This window comes from Colossoma macropomum, unplaced genomic scaffold (assembly GCF_904425465.1).
Source record: "Colossoma macropomum unplaced genomic scaffold, Colossoma_macropomum, whole genome shotgun sequence".
NCBI classification, from domain to species: Eukaryota; Metazoa; Chordata; class Actinopteri; order Characiformes; family Serrasalmidae; genus Colossoma; species Colossoma macropomum.
In genome coordinates this window covers 34,347,982-34,361,197 of record NW_023494790.1, presented here as the reverse complement: position 1 = coordinate 34,361,197, position 13,216 = coordinate 34,347,982, and the positions used below count along the sequence as shown (strand labels likewise).

The window sequence follows — 13,216 nt, the reverse complement described above, 5'->3', positions numbered from 1 at the left end:
GAGCTTACAGCCCTCCACTTAACACTGTACAACTCCGTTCCGATATCATTGCTTATTTGCCTCAAACTGGTTCAAGTTGTGAAGGAATCTCAGATCGTGAATCTCAGATCGTGTAGCGGTAGATGACCTCGACCACCGCACTGTTAGTCAGTAAATACAGTTTTTTGACACATTCCCACAACTCCTATCAAAACTTTGTGTTTTAGTCAGTGTAGAGCTGCATGCTGAAAGACAGTTTTTTTTTTTAATGAGAGAATGCGGTCATGCGCATGATGGGATTTTACTACAGCAAAACCTCTGTCACCTTTGTAAAAAAAAAAAAAAAAACCTTAGCGTTTTCCTTTAGCTAAAAGAAATGTCTGAGAGATTTTATGTACCACCCTTAACAGATTCCCTTTGGTACACTTAAGGGAAAAGCCTGTGGTGTTTTATGCAACCAGGCACAGGAGTTCAGTTGATCTCAGTTTGCATATTTAGGATGATTGAACGTAGTCATGCGCTTTTTAGTCTGCCTGCTTGTCCTGCTGGCTGGGATTTCAGTACTGCCAACAATTAGAGTGTTGTCTGATTACAAAATGCTTTTATTTACTTGTAAATCATTACAGAACAGTGTAGTAAACTAAATGGTTTAAATGAGCATAAAGTTTGTTATGTAAACCTCCAGCTGTATGGACATTAACGCCATAGTCAAATTCGAAGTCAATTGCACAGTTATGACGGATCCACTCTTATTGAAGTGAGAACGCAAATCGCTTTCTGCTCAGGGGTCGCATCTCCTCTCAGACTGAAGGGAGCCGTCTTCCGGTGACAGTCAGAAACACTATGACCCCCTCTTTCAATTGCTGTGTGATTGGTTCCTCGGCACCTAACGGTTATGAAAAATATAGTGCTTTGAAATCGGATGAATCTTTTTGAATCACCTTGTATTTCATTTTGCATTAATAAAGCTAGCAAGCTCATGCATCCTAAATGCTGCTGCTCTATGCTAAAATGTATTACCAACCTGACAGCTTGTTTTAGTCAGCAACCTGACTGCTTTGTTCTGTTTCCTTCTCTTAAAATGAAACTAAAAGAAACCTTGCATGGTATTGTAAAGGTAAAAAAAAAAGCTTAGAATTTATTTTTCTTTTATATATTTTGAGCTCTTCTTTCAAAATAATCTGAAATACAAGCAAATGATATACATTGCTGTTAATTAAGTTTATCCTTTAAAACACCAGCTCCTGTATAGATGATGTGCCACCCAGCCTAAGTAGCATTACACTAAAGTACAGTGGCATTGAGAAAAGCTCAGTGACTCTACCGCACACAAATAGAAGAGAACTAAACCAAAGCATTCCAATCGTGTAGGCAGAGAGAAACAGAGAGAGAGATAGGAGAGCGCTCTGCATCATTAAGCTACACCTACTGCTGCCTTCGCCTGCTTTATGTTGGCATGAGAGCTGTGGACGCTGGGCCTCAGCCAACAGCCGGGAATAGCCCATTTCTCTGCACTCTGATATTGGCATGTTATCACAAACTGAGTGTTATGTAAGCATTTAGCTCGGAAAATGCCTTTTGTCTTGTTGTAGGTCCACATATCTGTTTTGCGCAGCATCATTAACGCAGTGTTGGGCTTAATTGCCAGATTTGCTGCAGTGTGTCGCAATATTGAGCCCCTTTTTCCTCACTATCCAATGGGGGAACGTATGTGTGTGTCAGTCCGAGATAAGAAGAACATAGCTGGCTACTCCCTCTGATGGCAGAAGGGCATATGCATATGGATAACTCTGTCTCTTCCTTTTCCTAATCTCTGCCTGCAGTTATACACGGTAGTCCAGCATGTGAAACACTTCAACGACGTGGTGGAGTTTGGCGAGAACCAGGAGTTCACAGATGACTTTGAGTACCTGGCCACTGGCCTCAAGAGTGGCCAACCTCTTAATACTCGCTGCCTTAGGTAGGACCGAAACCTGCACACCTTGTGACGTCAGTTTATTGATTTAACATACAGGACCCAGTTTCCCAAACGTATCTTAGTGTTAAGATCATCTTAGCTGTAAGAGAGTGTTAAGTGTGATACTTGCTGTACCGTTTAAGAATTGTCTTTGTGCTAAGATGCTTTTGGGAAACTTGAGGTCGAATCCAAGTTAATGACCGAGTAAAACAGGTGGGCAGAGTGAGAATATCTAAACAATATGATGTGTTATGTGAAAGTACTCTCTTTGGTTTATATCATGGGTATTATTGATACTTGTAGACCACTGAACAGCAGCATGAATCAAGACAGATTTTGTTAGTAAATAGTGCATTTAAATGCTATAGAAGTAGCTGTTTAGATGTCATTGTCTCTCTTAACAGTTCTTTGACTTTTTCCACTGTATTTCTGTTAAAAGTTTATTTTTGCAATTAAAAGTGGTACATATAATGAAAATACCTTAGTGTTGTTATATTTTTACCATATTGCCCAGCCTTAAGAGCAATAGTAAATGCTGATTGCTGTTATATGTGATAAATTTTTCTCTCAATCTGTGTTCCCCTCTCTCTCTGCAGTATTATCAGCCTGGCCACACGCTGTGCTCTGCCCAGTTTCAGGATGCACCTGAGGGCAAGAGGAAAAGTGGCTCAGGTCTTTAAAACCCTCAATGATGCCCCCCAGCATCCTGTAAGCCAACTGTCTTTGCATGCAGACTCACACATTCACTCTCAAGCCAGTTGTTATGCTCTACAGGTGTATAACAGCTGGGTTCTGTGTTTATTTCTGAGGCTGCATTCACAGTGCAGGTGAAAGTGGCTCAAGTCTGATATTTTTCTGCATGTGTGACACGGATTTGCCTTTGTTACTGTAGTTACAGTTGGGTTGATGTCTTTCGTTTTGGAAGGCACACGTAAAAGGAGTCTGGGTCATTTTACTGTATATGGTAGCAGTAAAAGAGTAGCAAAGCCCGTTTTGATGTCTCATGAAATCTTAATGTTAAGAAGGACAGCTGAGTTTGTTTAATGAGTGTTTCAGGTGGATCAGAGTTCTGTTACTTATGTGGGTCAGTTCAGGAGTGGGATTAGGCTGATGTCATATATAGGCCACATTAAAAAGATGTGAACGACAGATTTGGGCTGTAAATCGGATTTGGGCCACTTTTAGCTGCAATCTGAATGTAGCCTAAGACTGCACTCCATAAGGCCCAAGCCTTCTGCAACTCTTCGGACGTCTTAGCTATTTCAGCCTTCACAGTTACATTTAGATGGCAAATAATTGTTTGACATAACACAATGAACAAGAAATCCTAATCAAGCTCTCTCTCTCTCTCTCTCTCTCTCTCCCTCTCCCTCTCCCTCACTCTCTCAGAATCTAGCTCTATGCGCGGCGTCACTGATGTACATTTTGAGCCGAGATCGGTTAAACATGGACTTGGACCGGGCCAGCCTTGAGCTGATGATCCGGTTGCTGGAAATGGAGCAGGACAAGTCCGCTGACAGCCAACTCACGGCAAAAGAGATGAACAAAGTGAAAGAGAAGATCCGCAAGCTCTGCGAGACTGTCCATAATAAGCACTTGGATCTGGAGAACATCACGGTACTGATTGCTGCTCATCTTAAGTTAAACGGTTCGATTAAGAATTGCTGATTTTGAAACTATTCAAAGAAGAAAAATTGCATCCGATTCGGACGATACCAAAGTTATGCTGTCTTCATTTGCTACTTAGCGCAGATAGCTGTTATCGAGACCTTTTTGGACAGAATCGTAGAAGCGGTTAGTGATTCTTCTTGATCCTTTATTTCAAGCACAAGTATTAGTCGAAGCTTACAGAAAACACTAAGCTTATTTGCATTAACGTGCTTTATGGGAGGATTGTACATGGATGTATTTTGGCCTTATTTAATTTACGCTAATTTACGGTGCCTCTGACAAGGTGTGACACAAGTACAGACTTTTTTTTAGTGTGTAAACAGAAACCTAACTAATGTCTCCTTTAAGTAAACACCAAAATACAAAATTACGAAAGCACCATTCACTGTTGAGCAAAATAAAGAGTAATACTAACAGCTGTCTACATCAGAACTGCAGGCACGTTTTTGTATGCTGAAAGACTGAGGAACAGTCAGCATTACCTCAACAGCTTTTTCTGTACAGGCTGCAAAATCAAATACACATAAGCACACATTAGGCCTCTAATGGCTTGTGCCAGCAATTAAGTGATGTTTTTCTGGTACTGCCTTTATAAGGCAATGCAATGACAGGACAGATTGAATTGCCTGTATAAGGCAATTCAATCTGTCCTGTTATTGCAGCTCTTAATGAGTTTATTATGTGTGTTTATGGGCATATATAGAAAATGGGCATTTGCAGAAACTCATATTGCAGTAATGATAAAAATGTTTTTTATTTATTTATTTTCTTTGTTTATTTGACATGGACAATACAGATAAACATTGTTACATAGAATGCAACTCATATAATGTCTATAAGAGATGCAATAACATCTGGCTAATTTGTAGCTCCAGTCCCTGGTTAGGCCTTTATATTAAAAAACAAAAAGAGAGAGAGAAATTAAAAGCATGTGGAGTAAATACATAAAATGCATAAAACATGCGTACCTATTTGTATGATTTCATTTGTCATTAATTCATTTACGTCTGTATTTCAACTAAAACTTGCTAAATGTTCTCAAGTTTGTTTGTATTTAAGCCAAGGTTTCACTTTTACTTAAAGAACTTTTTGATTTTGTGTTTTGATTTCTAATGGTAATACAGTCCACAGCTGTACGCCTTAAACAGTAAAAGATTGACTGCCCGTAAGTTGTTCTGTGCACTGGCTTTCTACAGTTGCCACTTACTGCTCATCTGGTTGTCACTCCACTGTTTTCCTGCTTTGTAATAAACTGGCAAAGTATTTCTGAGGCAAGATTATTTATGCGCCTAAAAAAAGAAAGGTTTATAAAATTCTCAAAACTTTCAAAAAATTTTCAAAACCTGTTCGTATAACGACATTACAGGTTTAGTTGCTGATTGAGAGACTTGACTCCAAACAGTTAATCAGTATAACACATGCAAAACAATCATGGCATGCACATACATCTGTGCAGCCTTGAGTGGAATGCAAGCACTTATCAAAAATAGTTTAAATTAGTTAATCTAGCTGCACTTTTCACTGTGTCCCCATGTAACCAGATGAGGTCTCATTTAACTTTTATACATAAAAACCAAATCAACACATGCGTCATTTCTGTTTTCGTTTTGTTCTAGTTTTGTTTGTTTTCATTACCATGACTTCACAAGCTGGCTGGGGCACTTTTATTAGCCCAGAGTGCAGGAAGGCTCTTGATTTGGGGAACTCCAGCCTCGCATGTTATGTTTTCTTGTTTCCTTTCACCTGCTAGTCAGCACTCTGCAAACATGTTTCCGCTTACTATACACAGTCAGAGGAAATGCATTAAACTTACACTTACAAAGATCCGTCTCTGACCATCTCAGAAATGAAGTGTGAGTGAGCTGTTGGTAATCTGATCACAGTACTTCCTGTGTGTGTTCACTGCTGGCTTTTGTTGCAGTCAAGTGAAATCCAAATGTGAGCCGATCACTGGAAATGCTCATTGATGCAGGGTGTAAACATTCAGAATGTGTGACTGTGTGGGCCTTGATCTGAATGTTTCTAACTATTTTTTTTTTGTCATGATGTTTGTGATTTGTGCAGACGGGGCATCTTGCTATGGAGACGCTGTTATCGCTAACCTCGAAGAGGGCAGGAGACTGGTTCAAAGAGGAGCTCCGTTTACTGGGAGGCCTTGATCACATTGTAGATAAAGGTCTGTCTGCATGTATTTTCATCTGCTTTTGTGTGTCCTCTCTGTTGCTTGTCTCATATTTCAGCCTTTAAATGACTTCAGCTAGGGACGAAAACGTTGGCATATATAAGTGACCAGCATTCGTCAGCAATTAACTGTTAAATGACAAGCCTAAAATCAAGAACCAGTCCTAAAGCTCTGAAATCTAACTGGCCGAGTCACGCTTGTATCCATTCTGCAATAAAGCAATAAACCATGAGAGGCCGTGGGTTACTGGAATCTTATCACAGAGAAGGGTGTTTTTTGGGCACCTAAAGTGCCTAAAACTCCGTTCCCTGTAATAAAATCGCAGTAACGCAGTCTCTCGTGGCTTTTTACTTTCATAAAATGGCAGCCAACATAAAATATATTAAAATACACAATGTTTTAGATAATCAGGTTATTAATAATAACTGACAAAAACAAGTATTTAACCAAGAAACATAGCTCCTTTAGAGTACGGTATCATTGATAAGCAACCAGGAGAATGAATGAGGAGAAGAACGTTTGGTCGCCAATCACTGTAAAATGCAGACATTTCATGATTTTTTTTAAAAACTTTTTTTCGTGTAACAGTGAACATATGATGACACAGCACTATTTAATGCAAACACTTTCAGTTTCTAAGTACTTTTTGGTCACCAAATTAACACAGCGAGTCTTCTGCCAGTCTGACGACGCCACTTTTCTCACGCTAGGGCTGAATCTCAAATGGCACCCTGCACCCCACGTAGTGCACAACGTAGGAATTCAAATACTCTTCTGCAGCCCAACAATGCAGACTATTGCTAAAAATGCTCGTTTGGGATTGATCCACATTCATACTCGACAAGCAGTGCACTATTTGACAGCAGAAGCTAGAATTTCTAAACTTAATGTTACACAGCACACTAGAGAGTATGGAGCCATTTGGGATTCAGCCTGGGTTTGACGCTACTTCTGACTGAAAGACGGACATTTGAAGCATGTAAGACATTCGAGTTAAGGACATACGTTTTCAGCCCCTCAGTTAAAACAAAAAATGGGTTTTTACCTCATCAGTACATTCAGTGCTCCATACGATCAACATTAGAGTCAAAGATTAATCCATTAACAGCAGAAGGGTTTTCCGTGCCGTGGCGCAGTGATACAGAGGCGGTCATAGCTGTGGTATATCTTGGATTTTACGAAGACTTCGAGCGCGGCTCAGCCAATCAGGTATCTGTTTTATAATTCTTGATATACACACACTTATGAGTGCATCAGATAAATTCTGTATTATGCACTGAGAGATTAAAAAGTGCTCCTTGTATAGGCAGTGGAATGCAGTACTGATAGATGGATATATAAAGGGTGTGTGTGTGTATATATATATATATATATATATATATATATATATATATATATATATATATATATATATATATATATATATATGTGTATGTATATATATGTGTATATATAAAGTAAAAACCCCGAAACTGTATCAAACACACCCTTCGCAAGAACCCGCTTCTATTTAAAACGAGAGCTGACGGATATGTTCATGATCAAGTCCAATTTATAGTCTAGGCGACAAGAACTGTGGTCGACGGGTGTTACGGCGCTGTAGGCTTTCATAGTCCTGCGTCAGCGACAAAACATCAGAATAGAACATCTGTAGCTTCTATGAAAACTTGTATAACGATGCAGCTACTGAAACCTCACAGAACAGTCTGAAAACAGCTGCTGCAGTGAAACTGCATTATCAGTACAATTTTAAGCTGCAGGGTTGCTATGGCAACCAGAAATATTACTTGTTTCCACATGTATGTTTCACTCATGAGTTCTTGGTCACGCAGGGTTGCCAGATTTGCTGTTTTCTCAAAAACTCCAGTTAGTCTAGAAGTGCGGTCTGGCGGAGAATTACACTGTTGCGGAGTGCATTTTCTGCATGCACTACTTTTTAACATAATCACCGTCACGGAAAAAGGTTTGAAAATGAAAACACATTGTCTTGTAAGCATATTGATCCCAGTTCTGAATAGCTGACAACCTGTTCTGTTTCTGAAAGCAGCGGAACAGCAAGACAGTAAACTCAGCCGTACACCGTGACCATGGCAACAATCCAAAACATAGAACTTTGAGTTTCTGTCCAATCAGAGTGCGTGACAGCGCCTGCGCCTTTTCAGTTTTTTTGATGTACGTGACGAGGTCTGCGACACCCTAGCAGACAAAAATTTTGTTTCTTTTACGGCATTTTTTATTTATTTATTTATTTTTTTTTTTGGAGCGATGCTTGCTGCCTGGACTATAAACTGGACTTCATTTTACCAAAGTGACTGGAATGTATAATGATGTGCTACTAAAAAGTCTGTATTCTAAAGTTCTGAAGCTACATTTCCACCCAAGTAAGAACAGTTGGATAGCTTTGGCTCAGTGTAGCTTAGTAGCTCTCGAAAGCTGTTGCTGTTCACTATGTCCTATGCCCCGTGTAGTTACCTCACACCGCTGTGCATCACATGTTCTCTTGGAGAACATGGATGAAACAGTTGTCTGTCCATCACAGATGTTTGTTTCGATATGCTATGTCACTGTAGTTGTGCTGTCGTCCTCTCAAAGTGCTCCCGAACTGCACTATTTTTTACATGCGCACTTCATTTTTTTAGTTGGCCTGTTGTTTGTTGCGCCCTCATGCATACAGTTCAAATATGCTATATCTGCTTATTGACACAGGAATGCTTATTTATTGGAAATGAACTAAAATATGTACAAATGAGCTACAATATGTACAATTTTTTTGTTGAAATTGAAAGAGTTGCATTGCTGAATGGCCTATAATTGATTAATCGGTTAATCATTCAACAGCAGCTCGTGGATAATTATAGCAACTTTTACCTAAGTTGCCACATAACTGGTATAATTCCTGTTTTGTAAGAAATACAGAACTGAAAACAGCAGAGTGAGAGAGTGTGAGTTTGTGTGTGTATGTGACAGCTGCGTCCTCTCCCCTGCAGTGAAAGAGTGTGTGGAGAATCTGAGCCGAGAGGATGATAAGGAGAACCTGGTGGCCTCGCTGTGGGGGGCTGAGAGATGTCTACGCGTTCTGGAGAGTGTGAGTATCTTTCACTCAAACAAACACACACACGCTCCTACATGCTGTCAGAAAACTGCCAAACACTTTTAACTTCACATTACGTGTCACACAGACATTTCAAGCTTGTCAGAAACGCATCAAAGTGGGGTCAGCAGAGTAATGCCAGTTCACTCGCTTCGCTGCCTCAGTTTTAAAGGCCCGTATGCTACGTTGTTCTTGTATTTTATTTTTTTCCCCCTGTTGTAGACTCATGATTAAAATGGACAATTCCTTTTTATGTGACTATTTTCCAACCTCTCTATCTCTTACACTTATAAAGTCTGTTGATGTAACTGTGCCTTTAAGACTGATAAGGAAATATGCTCTGTTCTGATTGGCTGTGCTGTATTGCGCTGTGTTCAAAAAGCCGTCCAGACTGAAACACACCTTATAAATTCAGTGTGAATTGGCAGGGCCAAACTGATATAGGCCGCGGAGGCAGATAGATGCGAATGCTTTGGTTTTTCATAATATCATGAAAACATTGAATTCAAAACGGGCTGTTTTTATAGCTTAGTTTCTGTGTAAGGAGAGTGACTCATTGTTTTAGAACTTTATTTAATATTTCAGAAAGTGAGAGCAACTTGTTTTTCCATAAAACAGGCCTTTTAATAGCAAATCTCCATTGATAGTGCAGTGATGCGCAGAATATCGAGTCTGCAGGATACTTTCCTGCACACTTAAAACCCAGTAGGCTGCTGCAGGCCAGAGATGTAATTGTGTAGTTTACCATGGGTGACTGCTGTAAACCTCCGTGACTTCCTCTTTAGCCTGTACTTGTAGTCTTAATTCTTTAGTGCAGGGAGAGCCGAGTGCAGCTCAGAGTGTGTGTTCGTAATGAAGTGAGAGCAGCCTGCTTTAACTCTGGCATCCAGCCACTCCGTATCGATCAGCACAATGAGTGGAGCCAGCGGGGCACGCAAGAGCTACACCAGCTTACACTGCCGCCAGAACTAGGATTTAGACCTTTTGCTTTAGTAAAGGCTGTACAATGCATTGTTTGTTGATCATTCGTCTTCTGCGAAATCAAGTATTCACTGAAGTCAGTACGCAAAAGAATCCTTCAACCAGTCACTTTTTGTTGTGTGCTGTGAGCGTCCTGATTATGTGAATGTTAGGATAAAACTAGACATTTACATCATCTAAAAAAACTCATAAATTATGGTAGAGTAACTAGGGGGAAGAAGCCTCCCCACTTTATTTTCCCTCATATCACATCATGACACATCTACTGAATGACTACGGTGTACTTCTGAAATTTTATCTGGATCGTAGCAGTTATTGAAAATATTTAGGGTCAATTTATCAATTTACATATACAAATATATGTATTTATTATTGCCACAGAAATATTATGTATATATTATCGTATACATATTACGATGTAAATATTATTGTATTTTCATCGCAAAGGCTGGAGTTTCCCTGGCTAGCATTAGCGTTACACACTCATTATTGCGAACACGAGCTACAAGTAGGCACCATTTTAAGCCATCATGGAGATCAGTTTGTATGTGACCTTGACAGGCAGAATATATAATAATAAGAAGAATCATCGTCATTAATTTACAAAATTTCATTGTGTAGTTAATGTAATTGCAACATCTGTGTAATTAATTAATAAAATTGATTTAGTGTTGTGCTTCTATTAACACAATTTTTTTGCAAAAATGCAAAGACTAGTAATTATCTGACATAAATTATACATTTAATAAATCTTAGACAAATTGGTGCAAAATTTGCTCACTATTAAAACAGAATTGCTGTCCCTTTTTGTCTGTCCTCTTAAGTTTGTGTTTGTTACATCTTGTAAACTGATGATTTAGCTTTACAATAAATGTATATTGTTTATAAATGGAGCATTTCTCCCAATTATGCAAGTCTTCTGAAGGCACATCACAAAGTATTCCCTAGTGTGTTTATGCTGGTAAGTATATTGCAGTTATACACTGCTATAATTGGGATTACTGTATCTATGCTGTGTAGCCGTGACCAGGATATTGTAATGCTGCGTTAATTCCCTCTGTAAACTCACCCTTTTCACTGTTGAAGTGATAATTAATTCCCTTTGGGAATAGTGTATTTCAGTAAATTTACCTTTTCCCCCCAATTATTGCAGTGTTTATCTCAGAGACCTAAAAAAGTGTGATCCTCAATTTCAGTGCTGTATTTAATAGTTTTCTTTTTCTTTTTTTTCCTTTTTTGCTTGCTCTCTTTCTGTCCCTCCCATTCTGATTCTAGGTCACCGTTCACAACCCGGAAAACCAGGCCTACCTGATCGCCTACAAGGACTCTCAGCTCATTGTGTCTTCTGCGAAGTAAGATCACACGCAAACACATCCCATAAATACATAAGCACACCCAGGTTTGGCTGCTGTTCTGGTACGGTTTTGCTTTCGACCTTCTTTTGGCTCTAATGTAGTTTTATCTAAAGTTACACTCCTTGGTCAGTCAGCAGCAAGTTTGCCTGCTGTCCTCCACTAGCTCTTCTGGCTGCCCCATGGTAACGGTCCACAAAACACTGCTTAACGGTGAGCCAAGGCTGCGCAGGGCCAAAATAATTCAACTCCCAGTTGAGATTTGGCTAGTGAAGATGGAATAGATTCTGGTGGTTTCTCATGTTGCACATCCAGTCTGTAGCATCCAAGGTTGATTTAATTTTTTTTTTTAAATGGTCAAAAGAATTTTAGTGAATGTGAAACGATTGCACAAGATCTAGTGGAAAAACGTGATGCCTGTTATCAGGTCAACGTCAACAAACACGAAGCTCCAAGAAAAGATGCAGGCAGAGTCTGGCATTGACCTGCAGATCCATGAAAAGAAACCGTTGCCTTCGGATCAGATGAATTTCAGATGTTGCCATGCTTGGTTTTCACATTCACAGAGTAAATATCCACATATTTTCAGCAACATTTATATGCCCAGTGTGCATCTAGCCTCAGAGTTCAGCAGTGACCTTCTATTAGAATTTTTTAGTGCATAACATAGCATTTGTGGATTTCTTGTTTTTTTTTCTTAATTCATTTTTTCGTGTTTAGTTTTGTTATGGATTTATAGGAGCCGTATAGTTGTAAGAGTATGTGAACCCTTTGGAATTACCTAGTTTTTTGCATTACTTGGTAATTAAATGTGATCATCTAAGTCCTAAGTATGGACAAACAAATGTGCTGAAGCTGGTAACACACAATATCTTTATTGTGCACACCAATGAAAACATTTACATGGAAAAAGTAAGTGAACCCTTGAATTTGAATAACTGTTTGAACCTCTTTAGCCACAATGACCTCAAACAGGTGCTTTTCTTACAGAAGTGCTTGAGCTCAGCCAGAATCTTTAGCAATCTGGTGTGAGCGCCTCTCCTTAGGTCATTCCACGGCATCTGATTTGGGTTAAAGGCTCTGTCTGGGCCACTCTGAAAGGCGAATTTATTTATTTATTTATTTTTTGTTATTGTCCTGCTGCATCACCCAACCCTGATCTTTAGCCAACAGACAGAACCCTCTGACATGATCCCCAGTGGTGTCCTGCTATGTCTGTTCAATGTTTTTCATATGGTAGACTAATGAACAGAGATGTTAACCTATTCCAGTGATGCCTTCAAACCTTTAGCTCATACTCACAATTTCTTTTTTGTGCCTTTGGAGTGATCTTGGCTTGGCACCCACTTCTAGGAAGAGTAGAGACAGTACTAAACCATCTCCGTTTATAGACAATTTGTCTAACTGTAGACTGATGAATACCTAAACTCTTTGAGGTTACTTTGTAACCTTTTCCAGCTGTATGCATATCAACAATTACTGATTGTAGGTCTTCTGAGATCTTTTCGCAAGGCATGGCTCACATCCACAGATGCGTCTTGTGAATAGCAAACTCCAAATGTTCGAATGGTTTTTATAAGTCAAAGTAGCTCTAACCCACACCTCCAATCTGGGATCATTGATTGGACTCCAGGTTTGCTAACTCCTGATTCCAGTTAGCTTTTGTTGTCATTAACCTAGGGGTTAACGTACGTTTTCCAACCTACAGTGTGGTTGAGTGATGTATTCAATTTGGACCAGAACAATACATTATTTCTGTGTTATTAAACAGATTGTGTTTGCCCTTAATTGCAACTTGAAGACCAAACCACACTTTAAGATGACTTTATACATAAATGCAGGTCGTTCCAAAGATTTCACATACTTCGTCTTGCCATTGTAAATGCAGTGTTAGTAAACATGAGTTGGGGTTTGTTTCTCAAATGATCAAACTTTTTCCTCTTTTACAGACTCACTATCATTCTGTGTAAAAAGGCCTTTTGAATTTAGGTCTTCAGCTGTTG

The 13,216-nt window shown here is 39.3% G+C and overlaps 1 protein-coding gene across 3 annotated transcripts in view; it reads left to right on the top strand.

Moving 5' to 3' along the window:
- waplb (WAPL cohesin release factor b) overlaps positions 1 to 13,216 on the top strand; it is a 59,026-nt gene that overhangs the window by 29,842 nt on the left and 15,968 nt on the right. For all 3 annotated transcript variants that reach the window (XM_036573169.1, XM_036573170.1, XM_036573168.1), the window contains exons 8-13: positions 1,803 to 1,939; positions 2,533 to 2,644; positions 3,326 to 3,553; positions 5,672 to 5,783; positions 8,777 to 8,874; positions 11,137 to 11,213. In XM_036573169.1, coding sequence (XP_036429062.1) covers positions 1,803 to 1,939; positions 2,533 to 2,644; positions 3,326 to 3,553; positions 5,672 to 5,783; positions 8,777 to 8,874; positions 11,137 to 11,213 — 764 coding nt within the window. The remainder of the gene's footprint in view (positions 1 to 1,802; positions 1,940 to 2,532; positions 2,645 to 3,325; positions 3,554 to 5,671; positions 5,784 to 8,776; positions 8,875 to 11,136; positions 11,214 to 13,216) is intronic.